The sequence below is a fragment of the Oncorhynchus keta genome, chromosome 1, assembly GCF_023373465.1.
Source record: "Oncorhynchus keta strain PuntledgeMale-10-30-2019 chromosome 1, Oket_V2, whole genome shotgun sequence".
NCBI lineage: Eukaryota > Metazoa > Chordata > Actinopteri > Salmoniformes > Salmonidae > Oncorhynchus > Oncorhynchus keta.
The window spans coordinates 11,241,578-11,262,544 of record NC_068421.1 but is presented as its reverse complement, the minus strand read 5'-3'; the positions used below and the strand labels follow the sequence as shown (position 1 = coordinate 11,262,544).

Sequence of the window (20,967 nt, the reverse complement as noted above, 5' to 3'; positions counted from 1 at the left end):
TCCGTTTACTTTGGGCACCTCATTCATTCAAACTTCCGAATACTGCCCCCTATCCTGAAGAAGTTAACCATTCAGAGTTAATGCCTGACCTTAACCATTCAGTGTTAATACCTTAACCATTCAGAGTTCATGTCTAACCTTAACCATTCAGAGTTAATGCCTGACCTTAACCATTCAGAATCAAAGCCTGACCTTAACCATTCAGAGTTCATGTCTAACCTTAACCATTCAGAGTTAATGTCTGACCTTAACCATCCAGAGTTAATGTCTGACCTTAACCATTCAGAGTTCATGTCTAACCTTAACCATTCAGAGTTAATGCCTGACCTTAACCATTCAGAGTTCATGTCTAACCTTAACCATTCAGAGTTAATGCCTGACCTTAACCATTCAGAATCAAAGCCTGACCTTAACCATTCAGAGTTCATGTCTAACCTTAACCATTCAGAGTTAATGTCTGACCTTAACCATCCAGAGTTAATGTCTGACCTTAACCATTCAGAGTTCATGTCTAACTTTAACCATTCAGAGTTAATGCCTGACCTTAACTATTCAGAGTTAATGCCTAACCTTAACCATTCAGAGTTAATGCCTGACCTTAACCATTCAGAGAGTTCATGTCTAACCTTAACCATTCAGGAGTTAATGCCTGACCTTAACCATTCAGAGTTAATGTTTGTACGTTTGCAATAACTTTGAGAAACATGGATGATGGTCTAAACAGTGAGACTTTTGAGCTAGTTTAGTTGTCTGTGTGTCTGTGTGTCTGTGTGTCTTTGTGACTTTGTGTCTTTGTGTCTGTGTGTCTGTGTGTCTGTGTGTCTGTGTGTGCGTGCGTGAACCAAGTTAATGCGATATAACACTCCAGGTTTCTGCTACAGGGGCTAATAGGTTTCTTCTACATGGGGCCCTAGGGGACAATCAACTCAGTGTCTGTATCTGGCTCTCACACACACACACAGGCAGACAGAGCAGGCACGCAGATACAAAGAGCCAAAGCTCAGCTTTCGGGGGAGCCAGAGATATTGACAAGTTGTCATTATGATAGGTGATCTGTTTTACAGGGTCCTCGGGCTTAGATCAGGGGTCTCAAACACACCAGCACATCCAGAAACGGTGGCCTGCAGGACTATGGTGTGTTTGTGTGTGCTTGTGGGTGTTTCCTTTCCGTTTCCGTGGTAGATGTTCCGTGTGTGTATGTTTCTACCCTGTAGTCAAGTTCTGAGTGATGAACTGAGAGAGAGAAATAGAGCGAGAGAGAGAAACAACAGCACGTGACCTTGCATTGTCTTGGCACGCCTTTTTGGCATCATGTCTGTCTGTCTGTCTCTGTCTATCTGTCTCTGTCTGTCTCTGTCTCTGTCTCTGTCTGCCTGTGTGTCTGTCTGTCTGTCTGTCTGTCTGTCTGTCTGTCTGTCTGTCTGTCTGTCTGTCTGTCTGGCTCTGTCTGTCTATCTGTCTGTCTGTCTGTCTCTGTCTCTGTCTGCCTGTGTGTCTGTCTGTCTGTCTGGCTCTGTCTGTCTATCTGTCTATCTGTCTCTGTCTGTCTCTGTCTCTGTCTGTCTGTCTGTCTGTCTGTCTGTCTGTCTGTCTGTCTGTCTGTCTGTCTGTCTGTCTCTGTCTGTCTCTGTCTCTGTCTCTGTCTGTCTGTCTGGCTCTGTCTGTCTGTCTGTCTGTCTGGCTCTGTCTGTCTATCTGTCTCTGTCTGTCTATCTGTCTCTCTCTCTGTCTCTCTCCCGACACCCCTGAAGTTCATGTTTAATCCCTAAGCTCATCGTTAGAAGCATCATGCAAGCCTGCCTGTCTGCGTCGCAATCTCACACCTACTGCAGAACTGACAAACACACACAGAGACACACACATGCCTGGCGGGGCACGCTATGCTCGCGGCTTCAGGTCCTCTCTCTCTTCTTTGCCTCTAATCAGCACTGAGGCAGACATGCAATAACCGTGACATGTTTAGGTGAGGCACCCCAGTGACTGAATGAATGAAATAAACAAACATTAGAAATAGTTCACTGTGGTGAATCAATAATAATTCTTCTTCTGGTATTCTCTGCCTTGCGCATCGCATAAAGATTGAAAAAATGTAAGGTAAAAATCTATACACCAATAGTAAATACGGTTATCAAACTATAATTATATACCTAGAGCAGTAAAATAAAATATATATACATGCATAAATACATACTTACATACATACATACGTACAAATGTAACGGATGTGAAGCAGCTAGCTTAGTTAGCGGTGGTGCGCGCTAAATAGTGTTTCAATCGGTGGCGTCACTTGCTCTGAGACCTTGAAGTAGTGGTTCCCTTGCTCTGCAAAGGCCGCGGCTTTTATGGAGCGATGGGTAACGATGCTTCGTGGGTGACTGTTGATGTGTGCAGGGGTCCCTGGTTCGCTCGGGTATGGGCGAGGGACGGTCTAAGGATAAGCTGTTACATTGGTGCCGTGACCTGGATCACTGGTTGCTGCGGAAGGAGGAGGTCAAGGGGTGAGTGTAACGGATGTGAAACGCTAGCGAGATAGCGGTGGTGCGCGCTAAATAGTGTTTCAATCGGTTACGTCACTTGCTCTGAGACCTTGAAGTAGTCGTTCCCCTTGCTCTGCAGGAGCAGCGGCCGTGTTGTTGATGTGTGCAGAGGGTCCTGGTCCGGGCGAGGGGACGGTCTAAAGTTAAACTGTTACACATACACACTGTATATACAGTGGGGCAAAAAAGTATTTAGTCAGCCACCAATTGTGCATGTTAAGCCCACTTAAAAGATGAGAGAGGCCTGTAATTTTCATCATAGGTACACTTCAACTATGACAGACAAAATGAGGGAAAACATTTTCAGAAAATCACATTGTAGGATTTTTAATAAAACCAAAGATAAAACAGTACATCATATAACATTATTACACCACTACATATCTACAATACAAACTGTATAATACCACCATACAACAATATTACATTGTAGGTGTGTAGAGTGCGTGTCTGTACACGTGTGTGTGTCTCTTCACAGTCCCTGTTGTTCCATAAGGTATTTTTACGTGTTTTTTAAATCTGATTCTCTGCTGCATCAGTTACCTGATGGGGAATAGAGTTCCATGTAGTCATGGCTCTATGTAGTACTGTGAATAGAGTTCCCATGTAGTCAAGTCTCTATGTAGTACTGTGAATAGAGTTCCATGTAGTCATGGCTCTATGTAGTACTGTGGAATAGAGTTCCATGTAGTCATGGCTTCATGTAGTACTGTGGAATAGAGTTCCATGTAGTCATGGCTCTATGTAGTACTGTGGAATAGAGTTTACATGTAGTCAAGGCTCTATGTAGTACTGTGGAATAGAGTTCCATGTAGTCATGGCTCTATGTAGTACTGTGGAATAGAGTTCCATGTAGTCATGGCTCTATGTAGTACTGTGGAAAATAGTTCCATGTAGTCAAGGTCTATGGTACTGTGGAAAATAGTTCCATGTAGTCAAGGCTCTATGTACTGTGCACCTCCCATAGTATGTTCTGGACTCACCTCTGGTGACATGTCTTATGGGGTATGCATGGGTGTCTGAGTTGTGTGCTAGTAGTTTAAACATTACAGCTCGGGTATATCCAGCTTGGTCAACACTTCTTACAAAAAAAAAAAAACAAGTAGTGATAAAGTAAACTTCTGAGGGCAAAAGGTGGGCAACACAACAGTAGGAATGTGTTCTTAATGTTTTGTACACGGTGTCGATCGGGTATTTATTACACTATTTGACCATAGATGAAGAGTGTCCTCTGGTGGTATGTTTTATCAATTTGTTTTCGTCATCTTTGCTTTTTTTTCAACAACCAGAACAGTAGGTGGCAATGTTCATCCTTTCCAAGTACGATAGCCAAGGAGATCCTCCCTGAAGAAAACTACAGCCACAACTTCCGTTCTAAAGACAGCTACTTCCGTGTTTGAGCTGACGCGTCGTTAGCGTTTTTTCAAACCAGTTCTGTTCTTACGTGTCAGTCTTTTTTTTTTTGTTCACCGTAGAGCAAGAGACGGACCGGTCACTTCGGAATAATGGCACCTAAAGGTAGCAGCAAACAGCAATCCGAGGAAGACCTACTCCTCCAGGACTTCAGCCGAAACCTGTCTGCAAAGTCCTCCGCGCTTTTCTACGGAAATGCACTAATTGTGTCCGCAATTCCCATTTGTAAGTAGCAAGGCCGGACTGCTAATTGTATCATAGATGCATTGGATGGATATTCGACTACCGGTAGCAAGACATCTTTTTACCTAACATAACTAACTTACGTGGCATAACGAGACATATATATATATTGAGCAATCGCATTCTTGTAACATTGTATTACTACTGTTAAAACATCCTGGGAGTGGTTAAATTTGTTTGTAGTGTCACACATATATATATAGCTAGGTTTGCTAACCATCCTATGCCACCACTGGTTAATATGGTACCTGTTACTGTAACGTTTGTTACCTAGTTAGTATATGCCAGGTGAAGTTGTCTAGTTAGCTAGTTAAGTTACTCGCTGATATTGATATTGTGGTTGTGTTGGTTATTAGCTACGTTATCCTCGACTTGATTAGCTAACAAGCACGTCATTGTGGGTCACTAACGTTAGCTATTCTGTTCACTGTGGCACTACTATGTAATACTAAGTAGCATAGACAGAGTGTGGACTGTTGTGACCCTCCCTGTCTGTTTTATTTCCTTGTTGTGGTTCAGGGCTGTTCTGGAGGATCTGGCACATGGACCTGGTCCAGTCAGCGGTCCTGTATGGTGTCATGACACTGGTCAGCACCTACCTGGTGGCCTTCGCCTACAAAAACGTCAAGTTCGTCCTCAAACACAAGTAAGTTTATCATACAAACATGAACACTCACTTAAGACTATGGCCTCAGTGTTCTGCAATGCTTGGCAGTATGGTGAGTTCGTCATCGCTCTGTAGTAGGTCGGTACCTCACTTCTAAATGTGTCTTCTCTCTTGACCACAGAGTTGCTCAGAAGCGAGAGGATGCTGTCTCCAAGGAGGTGACGAGGAAACTCTCTGAGGCTGACAATCGCAAGATGTCACGCAAGGAGAAGGATGAGAGGTCAGTCTGCCAGCCAGTCTGTGATTGGACAGATAACATGTCAATCACTCCTGAGTGGGTTACTGAGTTCTCCAGAAGACATTTCTTTCCCCTCAATTTCATGTTGTTGAAGCTGTAGTGGTCTCACCTAAACAGCTATCCTGGGTACCAGCCTGTTTCTGGTCTCTTTAATATAGTCTAGTCCAGCCTGTTTCTGGTCTCTTTAATAAATCCTGGGTACCAGCCTGTTTCTGGTCTCTTTAATATAGTCTCGTCCAGCCTGTTTCTGGTCTCTTTAATATAGTCTCGTCCAGCCTGTTTCTGGTCTCTTTAATATAGCCTGGGTACCAGCCTGTTTCTGGTCTCTTTAATATAGTCTAGTCCAGCCTGTTTCTGGTCCCTTTAATATGTCTAGTCCAGCCTGTTTCTGGTCTCTTTAATATAGCCTGGGTACCAGCCTGTTTCTGGTCTCTTTAATATAGTCTCGTCCAGCCTGTTTCTGGTCTCTTTAATATAGTCTAGTCCAGCCTGTTTCTGGTCTCTTTAATATAGTCTAGTCCAGCCTGTTTCCGGTCTCTTTAATATAGCCTGGGTACCAGCCTGTTTGTGGTCTCTTTAATATAGCCTGGGCGCTAGCCTGTTTCTGGTCTCTTTAATATAGCCTGGGCACCAGCCTGTTTCTGGTCTCTTTAATATAGTCTAGTCCAGCCTGTTTCCGGTCTCTTTAATATAGTCTAGTCCAGCCTGTTTCTGGTCTCTTTAATATAGTCTAGTCCAGCCTGTTTCTGGTCTCTTTAATATAGTCTAGTCCAGCCTGTTTCTGGTCTCTTTAATATAGTCTAGTCCAGCCTGTTTCTGGTCTCTTTAATATAGCCTGAGTACCAGCCTGTTTCTGGTCTCTTTAATATAGCCTGGGCACCAGCCTGTTTCTGGTCTCTTTAATATAGCCTGGGCACCAGCCTGTTTCTGGTCTCTTTAATATAGCCTGGGCACCAGCCTGTTTCTGGTCTCTTTAATGTAGCCTGGGCACCAGCCTGTTTCTGGTCTCTTTAATATAGCCTGGGCACCAGCCTGTTTCTGGTCTCTTTAATATAGCCTGGGGGCCAGCCTGTTTCTGGTCTCTTTAATGTAGCTTGGGTTCCCAGATTGTTTCTGTTCTCTTTTAATATAGCCTGGGTTCCCAGATTGTTTCTGTTCTCTTTAATATAGCCTGGGGGCCAGTCTGTTTCTGGCAACTCCTTACCGGCTTTACATGTAAAATCGCTTGACAACAGAGTAGGTAAAAGCACAGGACCAGGCTTGTGAGATCAGATCTGGACCAGGCTAGTGAGATCAGATCTGGACCAGGCTACCAAACAGCATCCTTACCCATTTAAACCCTGTTCTCAAGTCCATGCACAAATGGTTGAACTCTTCCTTCCCTATGTTAGGATCCTGTGTAAGGAGGAGGTAACTGACTGATTTGACACAACCTTCTCCTCCCCATGTTAGGATCTTGTGGAAAAAGAACGAGGTAGCTGATTATGAGGCCACCACCTTCTCTATCTTCTATAACAACACTCTGTTCCTGGTGCTCGTCATCATCGCCTCCTTCTTCCTGCTGAAGAACTTCAACCCCACTGTGTATCCCATTTTAAGCACATTCATCATCAATTTAACTAGACAGGTAAAGTTCAAGTAGGAACTATGGGTGCTTTACTAAATCTGAAAATAGATTAATGTTCCTTTACTAAATGATTGAGGCTTGACTCACATCCTGGCATTCTCATTGTCCTGTTGTGATGTAGTACTCGTGAGAGGAAACTTCTTTGCTTATTCATTGGCTAGGCCACAGACTACAGCCAATCACTAGTTGGTTCAAGTACAGATTTTGTATTGAATCTTCAGGTTGCCACAGCTGTATTCTGTGTACATGTCTGGATTGCTGTTTACCTCTGGCTGAAAAATGTCTGATGAGTGTGTGGGTGGGGTTGAGTGGAGATGCTGAAATCTGTGTGTGTGTGTAGGAGATTCTTATTGCTCACCCATATACTATAAGTACGGTATGTAGCTAAACCTGAAGCATTATTCCCTCGCACCAGTTGCCCTCCATTTCCTCCCAGATATGTTTTTTTTCCCTTAACCCATTGTTCCCCAGTAACTACATCCTGTCCATCAGTGCCTCATCTGGCCTCATCGCCCTGCTGTCCACTGGATCCAAGTAAAGGAGGAAAGAAAGAAATCAACAACTGAGAAGAGGAGGGTTTGGGTCAGGGAGGGCTGGGGTGGGGTGAAGCTAGGAGGAGGGTTTGGGTCAGGGTGGGCTGGGGTGAAGCTAGGAGGAGGGTTTGGGTCAGGGAGGGCTGGGGTGGGGTGAAGCTAGGAGGAGGTTTGGGTCAGGGTGGGCTGGGGTGGGGTGAAGCTAGGAGGAGGGTTTGGGTCAGGGGGTGGGCTGGGGTGAAGCTAGGAGGGAGGGTTTGGGTCAGGGTGGGCTGGGGTGAAGCTAGGAGGAGGGTTTGGGTCAGGGAGGGCTGGGGTGAAGCTATGAGGAGGGTTTGGGTCAGGGAGGGCTGGGGTGGGGTGAAGCTAGGAGGAGGGGTTTGGGTCAGGGAGGGCTGGGGTGAAGCTAGGAGGGAGGGAATGGGGTTTGGGTCAAGGGGGGTCTGGGGTGAAGCTTGGATATTTTTGTAATGATTGAGAGAAGGAGAATTAAAAATAATAATCATATAATTTCAGCTGTAAGTCTTCATGAAATGCATGATCAAATGTCTGGAGGTCACTCCAGGTCACTCTGTCCTTCACATTTTGTACTAATTAAAGTGGCCAGATCAAGAACCAGTGTGTGTGGTTATTGTCAATCAGCAAATAATAATCAGAAAACTGATTTACATTTCCAGGAATGAAATGCCAATAGATTTCATCATCATTGTGCATTTATTAATGAAGTGTCATATTAATTTTTAGACTGAATGAGAATATAAACAAATATTTAGTGTTTTCATGAGCTGAAATAGATGCCAGAAATGTTCCATATAAACAAAACACTTATTTCTCTCAAATGTTGTGGCAAATTTGTTTACCTCTGTTGGTGGGCATTTCTCTTTGCCAAGATAATCCTTCCACCTGAAAGGTGTGGCATATCAAGAAGCTGATTCAACAGAATGATCATTACACAGGTACACCTTGTGCTGTGGGGCAAAAGGCCACTCTAAAATGTGCTGTTTTTTTTCACACAACACAATGTCATGTTTTGAGGGAGTGTGCAATTGGCATGCTGACTGCAGGAATGTTCACCAGAGCTGTTGCCAGAGAATTCATTGTTAATTTCTCTACTATAAACTGCCTCCGTTGTTTTAGAGAATTTGGCAGTACGTCCAACCGGCCTCATAACACAGACCACGTGTGGTGTTGTGTAGGTGAGAGGTTTTCTGAGTGCCAGTGCCCCATGGTGGAGTTATGGACACGCATACGCTACGGACTAAACACAATTGCATTTTATAGATGGCAACTTTAATGCACAAAAACATACCTGTGACTAGATCCTGAGGCCCATTGTCATGTCATTTATCCACCACCATCACCTCATGTTTCAGCATGATAATGCACAGCCCGTGTCGCAAGGATCTGTACACAATTCCTGGAAAGCTGAAAATGTCCCAGTTCTTCCATCGCCTGCATACTCGCCAGACAGGTCACCTGTCTGAGCATGTTTGAATGCTCTGTATCCCAGACAGGTCACCCGTCTGAGCATGTTTGGGATGCTCTGTATCCCAGACAGGTCACCCGTCGAGCATGTTTGGGATGCTCTGTATCCCAGACAGGTCACCCGTCGAGCATGTTTGGGATGCTCTGGATCCCAGACAGGTCACCTGTTGAGCATGTTTTGGATGCTCTGGATCCCAGACAGGTCACCCGTTGAGCATGTTTGGGATGCTCTGTATCCCAGACAGGTCACCCGTCTGAGCATGTTTGGGATGCTCTGTATCCCAGACAGGTCACCCGTCTGAGCATGTTTGGGATGCTCTTGTATCCCAGACAGGTCACCCGTCTGAGCATGTTTGGGATGCTCTGTATCCCAGACAGGTCACCCGTCGAGCATGTTTGGGATGCTCTTGTATCAACGTCTCGACAGCGTGTTCCAGTTCCCGCCAATATACAGAAACTCCGCACAGCCATTTAAAAGGTGTGGGACGACATTACACAGCTGCATGGGCGTGTAAATGGCGGTTACACCCAGATACTGACTAGTTTGCTGATCCAATGCCTTTTATCTGTGACAGATGCATATCTGTATTCCCAGTCATATGAAATCCATAGGTTAGGGACTAATACTTTTTTTATTTTCTTCAATTGACTGATTTCCGTGTATGTACTGTTAACTCGGTCAAATCTGAAATTGTTGCGTGTTGAGTTTATATTATTGTTCTATATATACAGTGCCTTGCGAAAGTATTCGGCCCCCTTGAACTTTGCGACCTTTTGCCACATTTCAGGTTTCAAACATAAAGATATAAAACTGTATTTTTTTGTGAAGAAGCAACAACAAGTGGGACACAATCATGAAGTGGAACGACATTTATTGATATTTCAAACTTTTTAACAAATCAAAAACTGAAAAATTGGGCGTGCAAAATTATTCAGCCCCCTTAAGTTAATACTTTGTAGCGCCACCTTTTGCTGCGATTACAGCTGTAAGTCGCTTGGGGTATGTCTCTATCAGTTTTGCACATCGAGAGACTGACATTTTTTCCCATTCCTCCTTGCAAACAGCTTGAGCTCAGTGAGGTTGGATGGAGAGCATTTGTGAACAGCAGTTTTCAGTTCTTTCCACAGATTCTCGATTGGATTCAGGTCTGGACTTTGACTTGGCCATTCTACTTTCGCAAGGCACTGTATATATGCTATTTACAGAGAGGTCAGAGAGGTCACTCTTCTCATGGCAGGATAGGAAATATGTACATTAATGATCAGGATAGACGGATGGACACTGATGTTCATGTCAGTAATATAGTTCAGGGTGTCCTAAACTCAGTCCCCCATCCACCCACCTACGGGTGCACGTTCTGGTTTTTGCCCGAGCACCACACTGCTAATTCAAATAGCCAACTCCTCGTCAAGCTGTGATGATTTGAATGAACTGTGTTCGGGCAGAAGAACAGAAAATGCACGCAGAGGGAGATCCAGGACCGAGTTTGGGAAACACTGATTTATAGTTGGTAAATCCTCTCTTCTGATAACTTTAGATACTGTAGAAAACAACACTTTTATAACGGTCTGATATCTTTTAATACAGTAGTTTACATTGACAGTCTGGGCTAAATGGACCAGGACCAGAGCTAGACTTGGATCAGCACCAAAGAGCCATGGATGTCTGGTGCTGCTGAGAGAGGAGAAACAGTACAACACTATTTACACAATACTTATAGGTTATTTACACAATACTTATAGGTTCTTTATATAATACTTATAGGTTCTTTATAGAATACTTATAGGTTCTTTATAGAATACTTATAGGTTCTTTATAGAATACTTATAGGTTCTTTATAGAATACTTATAGGTTCTTTACAGAATATTTATAGGTTCTTTACACAATACTTATAGGTTCTTTATAGAATACTTATAGGTTCTTTATAGAATACTTATAGGTTCTTTATAGAATACTTATAGGTTCTTTATAGAATACTTATAGGTTCTTTATAGAATACTTATAGGTTCTTTATAGAATACTTATAGGTTCTTTATAGAATAGTTATAGGTTCTTTATATAATACTTATAGGTTCTTTATAGAATACTTCTAGGTTCTTTATAGAATGTTTACAGGTAGCTTTTAGGTTATTTATAGAATACTTAGGTTATTTATAGAATATTTCTAGGTTATTTATAGAATACTTTAGTTTCATCTGCAACAAAGGGGACTTGAGGTCTGTTTTGCTTACGTTACAAGGTTTGCCCCATAAAGTTTAATACTGTATATACACCCCTGAAAGACGAAAAACATTCTAACCCACAGAAGAAACTAATTTTCACGTACTATTATAGAATAGACATAGGCCTTTACATCTTTCTAAATACTTCACCTATCTTACACATTATCTAACAAGCAACACCCACAGGTAACATTGGTCTGGTTGGGAGGTTATGTCACAGAGTGGCTTGTGCTATCCCAGATTCCCGTCAGCAACTAAAGATGCAGGTTCATATTATAGGCAGGAGGAGGAGAGGCAGGATTCTCCTCTATGGATGCAGACAGAGAGTATACAGTACAGTACAGGAGGCCCCCTGCTCACTCAGACTGGCACTATACAGAACAGTAGGCCACTGGGAGAATCTTAATTGCATTTCCTTGCCTCCCCGCGTCTGCATTCCTCTCCTCCTTCTCAAAACGTATTGGATGAGAAAGTCAGAGGTCCCTCCCCTCGAACATTCTCCTCCAATGGGTTTGAGAAGTTGGTGAGGAGAGAGGATGGAATGAGATTCTCCCAAGGAAAATGCTAATGAGATTCTCCTGTGCTCTCTCACTAATAATCTATTGAAGATATTGGATAGCAGTTTCTCATACGACCAGATGGGGACGACAACATGCACATTCTTCCCCTCACAGACAGAACAAAGGCCTGTCGCCTGAAACTCACTGTCCCAGGGTGCTCTGCTTTGCAAGGTCAAAACGGTGGTCAAATGCAGAATACTGGCTTGAAGAGAGGAGTTTGTTTACAAAATGCATTGTGAAAGACGTTTCGGTATATTCTAAGTTTTATCCCCTTTCTGTGTTGTTTTGTACAATGTGCCTTTGAAGAGAAAGTCCAGGCACACCAGAGAGGGGAAGCATGCATCTACATGGTTAATAAACTCAGGAGACAGAGAATCTACTGATAAGAGTAAGCTGAGCTGAAAGCTGGTCTAGGCAGAGGGTTAGCAGGGTTAGGCTGAACTGAGCTCGGTTTCACTGGGCTAAGAAGGCTGGGGCTGAGCTGAGCAGGCCTGAACTGGGCTGGGATTAGACTGAGCTGAAACCCCATGGAGGCTGAGCCCAGATGGTTGGTGGAACTGGATCCACAGTGGTTGTACAGTAGTGGTTCTGCTTCCTCCTGGGTGTCTAGGAGCGATAGTCCTTCTTACTGTACGGCTTGTTCCCCAGTATGTGATCGATGTCTGACACCACATGAGACGTCATTTTTGGAAGGAACTGTGGAAAATAGCAGAACGTGTGAGGACATGTTTTCCTACGTTTTCAGACACACAATGGTCCTGACAAAGACCACCAGGAAAACTAAACATTTTATTTTTCATGTCCTCAATTTGTTGAAATGCTATTTTAGACTTAAGAGTTAAGTTTATGTTATTTTAGAGTTAACTTTATAGGGTCAGAACTTAGGGTGTGATTTAGGAGTTAGGGAAGATAGGATTTTGAATGGGAATACATTTTTACTCCTCAAAAGTGTGTGTGTGTGTGTGTGTGTGTGTGTGTGTGTGTGTGTGCGTGCGTGCGTGCGTGCGTGCGTGCGTGTGTGTGTGTTGTTTACCTGTATGGCGCCTAGGTTCTCTGTTAGCTGCTCTGGACTGGAGGATCCCAGGAGGACTGAGCTCACCCCCTCATTCCTCAAACACCAGGCTAGGGAAGGAGAGAAGGAAGGAGGGAGGAAATGACAGAGCGGGGGACAATTATGGGTTGTTTAATCTAGTGTGACATTAATGGAATTCCTCATAGAAATGTGATACTGTTGGCATCCACTTGGTGGCGCTCTACCATCATTAATACTAAAGTACTGAAATAAAGTAATGTTTGTGTGTGCCCATGCTCCTCTCTCTCACCCACGGCCAGCTGTGGGAGAGTACAGCCCAGCTTCTCAGCAATGTGTCCCAGCTCCTTCAGCTTAGCCTGCTGTTTCCTCCCATCCTCGCTCACTATCTTCTCCTTTAACCACTGGTACGACTGCAGAGGTAGAGAGAAGGAGAGAAAGAGGGAAAGAGAGAAAGAGAGAAAGAAGGAGAGCGACAGGAAAATAGTGGAGAGGGAGAAGAGAGAGACAGAGAGAGAGAGAGAGAGAGAGAGAGAGAGAGAGAGAGAGAGAGAGAGGTGGAAGTGGATCAGGCAGGTCTCTCAAGGCGGTATTCAACATCCGTCCAGGTACCCAGGATGTTGAGAGATGACTTAATGGGTATAAGCGGATGGGCGAAGCCGCGAGCCCCGGCACTCGTTTTTAATCTGTTGTTTTAACTGTAGCTCAAACTTTAACCTTTAACCATCTGGAGTTAATCCCTAAACTTAAACTGAATGTTTTTTTTTATTGTTTTTTTTAGAAATGTCAGATTCTGCAGTGAGACTGAGAGCTTGTTGACTGGATACAGGGCCTACCTTCATGGATGCCCTGGAGGTTTCTGGGATGCAGTTCTGGTACTTCCCTGTGATGATGCCACAGGCCAGCGGAGACCACGTCATTGCCCCGACACCTGTCACCATGGAAACCAGAGGGAATATGGGAACAGAGAGGGAGGGAGGGAGTGAGTGACAGATAACTGTGAGATCTATTATCACTGTCAATCAGACGGACACCAAACAGACGCTCTGAGGACATCATGAAATCCCCGGTCTGAACCCCAGCAGATGTTAGGGGAGTGGAGTGCTCAGGGGGACATAATCATATCACTTTATTACAATCATATAAGGGTTGATTATGTACGTATCCACTGTTTAGAACCCTGTAGCAGATGGGAGGATGGTTATGTGAAGCTTCAGCAAAAGTGAGAGAAGTGGGCGTGACCAGCCTGGATGATTGACACATGCCTATCTTGTGGTAGAGTTCTGGAAGCTGGACCTCCACCTTCTCCTCTGGAAGAGATGGTACTCAGACTGCTCACACACCGGAGGGATCAGGTTAAACTGTCTGGCCACAGAGTACGCCTCCTATAGATAGATAGATAGATAGATAGATAGATAGATAGATAGATAGATAGATAGATAGATAGATAGATAGATAGATAGATAGATAGATAGATAGATAGATAGATAGATAGATAGATAGAGAGAGAGAGAGAGAGAGAGAGAAACACAGAGAGAGAGAGAGAGAGAGAGAGAGAGAGAGAGAGAGAGAGAGAGAGAGAGAGAGAGAGAGAGAGAGAGAGAGAGAGAGAGAGAGAGAGAGAGAGAGAGAGAGAGAGAGAGAGAGAGAGAGAGAGAGAGAGAGAGAGAGAGAGAGAGAGGGAGAGAAAGAGAGAGATGAGGAGAGGGGTCCTAATCAGAATTCATGAATTATACTGTATTCAGCTCATTTAGCTTAGTCTATATTTCACACACAATTCACTTGCACTCGCATATCTATGTTTCCATATGTGCGTTTGCAAAGAGAAATGCCATAGAAAATACATGTACAGCGCAGCGCTCATTGCTTTCTTAAACATCAACACAACCACTCTTATCTGCTACAGGCTGTGGTGGGTGGGGCTGGTTTGCCTCTCGGCTCTGTTCCCCTGTATACCACTGCATTATAGATGCAGTCTAAATGACAGTGCTTTCATCTGAGCTGCTACGCTACAACATTCACCCTAATCACAATCAACACAACATCATGTGCAGGTTGTTGACTACAGAAAATTCTGGGGATGCTTTAGCAATCAGTCATTATCAGGCTTTTTTTTATTGGAAATGTAGTTAGCCACCACCTCTCCCATCCTCCCCCTTCTCCTCCAAATTAGCCAGGACATAAAAAGGTCCACAGACAGACAGCCTGTTTCCCCCAGTTTCCCTGTTATTCAACACACAAACAAGAGGCTCCGAGGCTCTCTCCAAGGCTCTCTACGAGGCTCTCTCTGAGGTTCTCTACGAGGCTCTCTACGAGGCTCTCTCCAAGGCTCTCTACGAGGCTCTCTACAAGGCTCTCTACGAGGCTCTCTCCAAGGCTCTCTCCGAGGCTCTCTCCGAGGCTCTCTCCGAGGCTCTCTCCAAGGCTCTCTCCAAGGCTCTCTCCGAGGCTCTCTCCGAGGCTCTCTACGAGGCTCTCTCCAAGGCTCTCTCCAAGGCTCTCTCCAAGGCTCTCTCCGAGGCTCTCTACGAGGCTCTCTACGAGGCTCTCTCTGAAGGCTCTCTCTGAGGTTCTGAGGCTCTCTCTGAGGCTCTCTCTGAGATTCTGAGGCTCTCTCGGACTCTCTCCTTGAGGTTCTCAGGCTCTCTCTGAGGCTCTCTCTGAGGTTCTGAGGCTCTCTCTGAGGCTCTCTCTGAGGCACTCTCTGAGGTTCTAAGGCTCTCTCTGAAGGCTCTCTCTGAGATTCTGAGTCTCTCTCGGAGGCTCTCTCTGAGATTCTGAGGCTCTCTCGGAGGCTCTCTCTGAGGTTCTGAGGCTCTCTCGGAGGCTCTCTCTGAGATTCTGAGGCTCTCTCGGAGGCTCTCTCTGAGGTTCTGAGGCTCTCTCGGAGGCTCTCTCTGAGGTTCTGAGGCTCTCTCTGACGTTCTGAGGCTCTCTCTGAGGTTCTGAGGCTCTCTCTGAGGTTCTCTCTGAGGTTCTGAGGCTCTCTCTGAGGTTCTGAGGCTCTCTCTGAGATTCTGAAGCTCTCTCGGAGGCTCTCTCTGAGGTTCTGAGGCTCTCTCGGAGGCTCTCTCTGAAGTTCTGAGGCTCTCTCTGAGGTTCTGAGGCTCTCTCGGAGGCTCTCTCTGAGGTTCTGAGGCTCTCTCGGAGGCTCTCTTTGAGGTTCTGAGGCTCTCTCGGAGGCTCTCTCTGAGGTTCTGAGGCTCTCTCGGAGGCTCTCTCTGAGGTTCTGAGGCTCTCTCTGAGGTTCTGAGGCTCTCTCGGAGGCTCTCTTTGAGGTTCTGAGGCTCTCTCGGAGGCTCTCTCTGAGGTTCTGAGGCTCTCTCTGAGGTTCTGAGGCTCTCTCGGAGGCTCTCTCTGAGGTTCTGAGGCTCTCTCTGAGGTTCTGAGGCTCTCTCGGAGGCTCTCTCTGAGGTTCTGAGGCTCTCTCTGAGGTTCTGAGGCTCTCTCGGAGGCTTTCTCAGAGGCCTCCACAGATTATTGACTGCCTTTGAGGGCTCACAGACTTGCTGTATGAGCCTGATCTGTAATGAGAGTTTTAAAGTGAAGATTGTGTGAGTACTGTAGAGATGTTTTGTCACATGGGCTACGGGTCAGGGGTTAGGGGTTAAAGGTCATAGGGTTAACTCACCATGATCTCCATGGCTGTCCATCGAGATGTCCCCCAGTACATGGACATCCCCTGGTTGATCACATATGTCATGGCTCTCACAATCTCTGAGGAGACAGAGAGGACATCAATCAATCTACCATTCCTGTGGCAGTCCTCACGAGAGACAGTTTCATCATAGCTCTTGATGGTTTTTGTGACTCCACTTGAAGAAACGTTCAAAGTTCTTGAAATGTTCCGTATTGACTGACTTTCATGTCTTAAAGTAATGATGGACTGTTGTTTCTCTTTGCTTATTTGAGCTGTTCTTGCCATAATATGGACTTGGTCTTTTACCAAATAGGGCTATCTTCTGTATACCAACCCTACCTTGTCACAACACAACTGATTGGCTCAAATGCATTAAGAAGGAAAGAAATTCCATAATTGAAATGCATTCCAGGTGACTACCTCATGAAGCTGGTTGAGAGAATGCCAAGAGTGTGCAAAGGGTGGCTAGTTTGAAGAATCTCAAAAATAAAATATATTTTGATTTGTTTAAAACTTTTTTGCTTACTACATGATTCCATGTGTTATTTCATAGTGTTGATGTCTTCACTATTATTCTACAATGTAGAAAAGAGTCAAAATAAAGAAAAACCCTTGAATGAGTAGGTGTTCTAAAACTTTTGACCGGTAGTGTTTATATACGGTATATCAGAGTAGGTGGAGCTGTAGGAGGATGGGCTCATTGTAAGTAGTGTTTATATACGGTATATCAGAGTAGGTGGAGCTGTAGGAGGATGGGCTCATTGTAAGTAGTGTATATGTACGGTATATCAGAGTAGGTGGAGCTGTAGGAGGATGGGCTCATTGTAAGTAGTGTTTATATACGGTATATCAGAGTAGGTGGAGCTGTAGGAGGATGGGCTCATTGTAAGTAGTGTATATATACGGTATATCAGAGTAGGTGGAGCTGTAGGAGGATGGGCTCATTGTAAGTAGTGTATATATACGGTATATCAGAGTAGGTGGAGCTGTAGGAGGATGGGCTCATTGTAAGTAGTGTATATATACGGTATATCAGAGTAGGTGGAGCTGTAGGAGGATGGGCTCATTGTAAGTAGTGTATATATACGGTATATCAGAGTAGGTGGAGCTGTAGGAGGATGGGCTCATTGTAAGTAGTGTTTATATACGGTATATCAGAGTAGGTGGAGCTGTAGGAGGATGGGCTCATTGTAAGTAGTGTATATATACGGTATATCAGAGTAGGTGGAGCTGTAGGAGGATGGGCTCATTGTAAGTAGTGTATATATACGGTATATCAGAGTAGGTGGAGCTGTAGGAGGATGGGCTCATTGTAAGTAGTGTATATATACGGTATATCAGAGTAGGTGGAGCTGTAGGAGGATGGGCTCATTGTAAGTAGTGTATATATACGGTATATCAGAGTAGGTGGAGCTGTAGGAGGATGGGCTCATTGTAAGTAGTGTATATATACGGTATATCAGAGTAGGTGGAGCTGTAGGAGGATGGGCTCATTGTAAGTAGTGTATATATACGGTATATCAGAGTAGGTGGAGCTGTAGGAGGATGGGCTCATTGTAAGTAGTGTATATATACGGTATATCAGAGTAGGTGGAGCTGTAGGAGGATGGGCTCATTGTAAGTAGTGTATATATACGGTATATCAGAGTAGGTGGAGCTGTAGGAGGATGGGCTCATTGTAAGTAGTGTATATATACGGTATATCAGAGTAGGTGGAGCTGTAGGAGGATGGGCTCATTGTAAGTAGTGTATATATACGGTATATCAGAGTAGGTGGAGCTGTAGGAGGATGGGCTCATTGTAAGTAGTGTATATATACGGTATATCAGAGTAGGTGGAGCTGTAGGAGGGATGGGCTCATTGTAATGGCTGGAATGGAATAAATGAAATGGAGTCAAACATGTGTTTTTCATATGTTTGATGTGTTTGACTCCATTCCATTAATTCCCTTCCAGCCATTACAATGAGCCCATCCTCCTACAGCTCCACCTACTCTGATATACCGTATATATACACTACTTACAATGAGCCCATCCTGGGGCAGCAGCATAGCCTAGTGGTTAGAGCGTTGGACGAGTAACCGGAAGGTTGTGAGTTCAAACCCCCGAGCTGTCGTTCTGCCCCTGAACAGGCAGTTAACCCACTGTTCCCAGGCTGTTGTTGAAAATAAGAATATGTTCTTAACTGACTTGCCTGGTTAAATAAAGAAACAATTAAAATTAAAATCCTCCTATAGCTCCACCTACTCTGATATACCGTGTATATATACACTACTTACAATGAGCCCATCCTCCTATTGCGCCTCAGCTGCTATATATTATGCCATATAAATATATACCATCAGGGGGAACTGTAGTCTTTCCTGCCTGGGTTGTACTACTGGACTGGCAATGACCCAACTATCCCTGAATGCCACCTACCCATTCATTCCTTGATCCTCTCTCTCTCCTCCTGACAATACATTTCTTCACACTTCTCTGAGCTAATGACCAGGGACAGGCTAAAGTGCTAACGTGCTGCAAACCATCAGTACATTATTAATGAAGCAATTAGCTCCAACACTAGCATCTGGACACAACATGAAGGGAGCCTTGTTATTGTTCTCAGCCTTGTGTAACGGGTACCTATCAGGACCAGGGGAGGGGAATGATGAGGGAAAGTACAGACAGAGAGAGAGAGAGAGAGAGGGGGAGAGAGAGAGAGAGGGGAGAGAGAGAGAGAGAGAGAGAGAGAGAGAGAGAGAGAGAGAGAGAGAGAGAGAGAGAGAGAGAGAGCGCGTGCGCGAGAGAGAGAGAGAGAGAGAGAGAGAGAGAGAGAGCGAGAGAGAGAGAGAGCGCGAGAGAGAGGGGGAGAGAGCGAGAGAGAGAGAGAGAGAGAGAGAGAGAGAGAGTTAGAGTTAGAGAGAGAGAGAAGCTCTACCTTGAGAAAGATACTCCCAACCCGAGCGGGTCAGACCAGACCTCTCTTCATTACAGACGAGCAACCCCAAGCGGAAAGTCAACCTCCCAGCACAGAGTACTACTCCCTCTTGAAATGAAGGATACATTTACCCAGCTGGAGGTAAGGCAGGTGGAGCTGGAACAGCAGGTGATTACACTCCAGTTAGCACAGACCCAGACAACAGTCCAGCACAACAACACTCTCTTACCCAGACCCAGAGAGCTGGAGGTGGAGAGAGACATATCTGCACTCTGGAATGTAGTGAGAAAACATCACCAGGAGAAAGAGCTGAGCAGGAGAACAGAGCACAAGGAGAGGATCAGACTGCTGGGGGAGAGGGTGAGGGGGATGGTGGAGAGGGTGAGGGGATGGTGGAGAGGGTGAGGGGATGGTGGAGAGGGTGAGGGGATGGAGGAGAGGGTGAGGGGATGGTGGAGAGGGTGAGGGGGTGGTGGAGAGGGTGAGGGGGATGGAGGAGAGGATGAGGGGGATGGTGGAGAGGGTGAGGGGGATGGAGGAGGGTGAGGGGATGGAGGAGAGGGTGAGGGGATGGAGGAGAGGGTGAGGGGATGGTGGAGAGGGTGAGGGGATGGAGGAGAGGGTGAGGGGGATGGTGGAGAGGGTGAGGGGGGATGGTGGAGAGGGTGAGGGGGATGGAGGAGAGGGTGAGGGGGATGGTGGAGAGGGTGAGGGGGGATGGTGGAGAGGGTGAGGGGATGGAGGAGAGGGTGAGGGGATGGTGGAGAGGGTGAGGGGGGGATGGTGGAGAGGGTGAGGGGGATGGAGGAGAGGGTGAGGGGGATGGAGGAGAGGGTGAGGGGGATGGTGGAGAGGGTGATGGTGGAGGAGGGTGAGGGGGATGGAGGAGAGGGTGAGGGGATGGTGGAGAGGTGAGGGGGGATGGAGGAGAGGGTGAGGGGGGATGGTGGAGAGGGTGAGGGGGTGGAGGAGAGGTTGAGGGGATGGAGGAGAGGGTGAGGGGGATGGTGGAGAGGGGTGAGGGATGGTGGAGAGGGTGAGGGGATGGAGGAGAGGGTGAGGGGATGGTGGAGAGGGTGAGGGGGATGGAGGAGAGGGTGAGGGGGATGGTGGAGAGGGTGAGGGGGGATGGTGGAGACGGTGAGGGGGATGGAGGAGAGGGTGAGGGGGATGGAGGAGAGGGTGAGGGGGGATGGTGGAGAGGGTGAGGGGATGGAGGAGAGGGTGAGGGGGATGGTGGAGAGGGTGAGGGGGATGGAGGAGAGGGTGAGGGGGATGGTGGAGAGGGTGAGGGGATGGTGGAGAGGGTGAGGGGGGTGGTGGAGAGGGTGAGGGGATGGAGGAGAGGGTGAGGGGATGGAGGAGAGGGTGAGGGGGATGGTGGAGAGGGTGAGGGGATGGAGGAGAGGGTGAGGGGGATGGAGGAGAGGGTGAGGGGATGGAGGAGAGGGTGAGGGGGATGGAGAGGGTGAGGGATGGTGGAGAGGGTGAGGGGGATGGAGGAGAGGGTGAGGGGGATGGAGGAGAGGGTGAGGGGATGAGGGAGAGGGTGGGGATGGAGGAGAGGGTGAGGGGGATGGTGTGTGACAGAACAACCCTTTTTGAGAGGTGTCCACACCCGCAGAGAAGCAGCAGAACAGCCCACCTCAGCTCCCCCTACAAAAGTCTTGACACCACACCAGAACAGTCCACAACCAGATCCTGATCATAGCGTCGAAAACACAGGGGACAGACAAATGAAGGCCAAGCCCAGGGGATCCCACTCCCTCTGAGCACCCCCCCGTCAGCCACCCTGATAGCCCTCATGACAACCCCCCACCCCCCCTGTCAGCCACCCTGATAGCCCTCCTG

At 46.2% G+C, this 20,967-nt stretch overlaps 2 protein-coding genes, 1 long non-coding RNA gene and 1 pseudogene across 3 annotated transcripts in view; 2 read left to right on the top strand and 2 right to left on the bottom strand.

Moving 5' to 3' along the window:
* LOC127914670 (caseinolytic peptidase B protein homolog) overlaps positions 1-3,532 on the bottom strand; it is a 37,384-nt gene extending 33,852 nt beyond the window's left edge. The window contains 1 exon segment of the mRNA XM_052494566.1: positions 3,521-3,532. Coding sequence (XP_052350526.1) covers positions 3,521-3,532 — 12 coding nt within the window.
* A 311-nt stretch (positions 3,533-3,843) lies between these two features.
* On the top strand, positions 3,844-7,364 carry LOC127917901 (translocon-associated protein subunit gamma). The gene is made up of 5 exons (XM_052501016.1): positions 3,844-4,175; positions 4,713-4,839; positions 4,982-5,080; positions 6,551-6,682; positions 7,197-7,364. The coding sequence occupies exons 1-5, from the start codon at positions 4,043-4,045 to the stop codon at positions 7,261-7,263; spliced, it is 558 nt and encodes a 185-aa protein (XP_052356976.1). The 5' UTR covers positions 3,844-4,042; the 3' UTR covers positions 7,264-7,364.
* Positions 7,365-9,669: 2,305 nt separating this feature from the next.
* Positions 9,670-10,947, top strand: LOC127917847 (uncharacterized). Its single transcript, XR_008097910.1, has 3 exons — positions 9,670-10,596; positions 10,641-10,750; positions 10,795-10,947. It is a non-coding gene; the product is annotated as an uncharacterized LOC127917847 (long non-coding RNA).
* Positions 10,948-11,878: 931 nt separating this feature from the next.
* LOC127931802 (voltage-gated potassium channel subunit beta-1-like) lies at positions 11,879-16,503 on the bottom strand (annotated as a pseudogene).
* Positions 16,504-20,967: the final 4,464 nt, after the last annotated feature.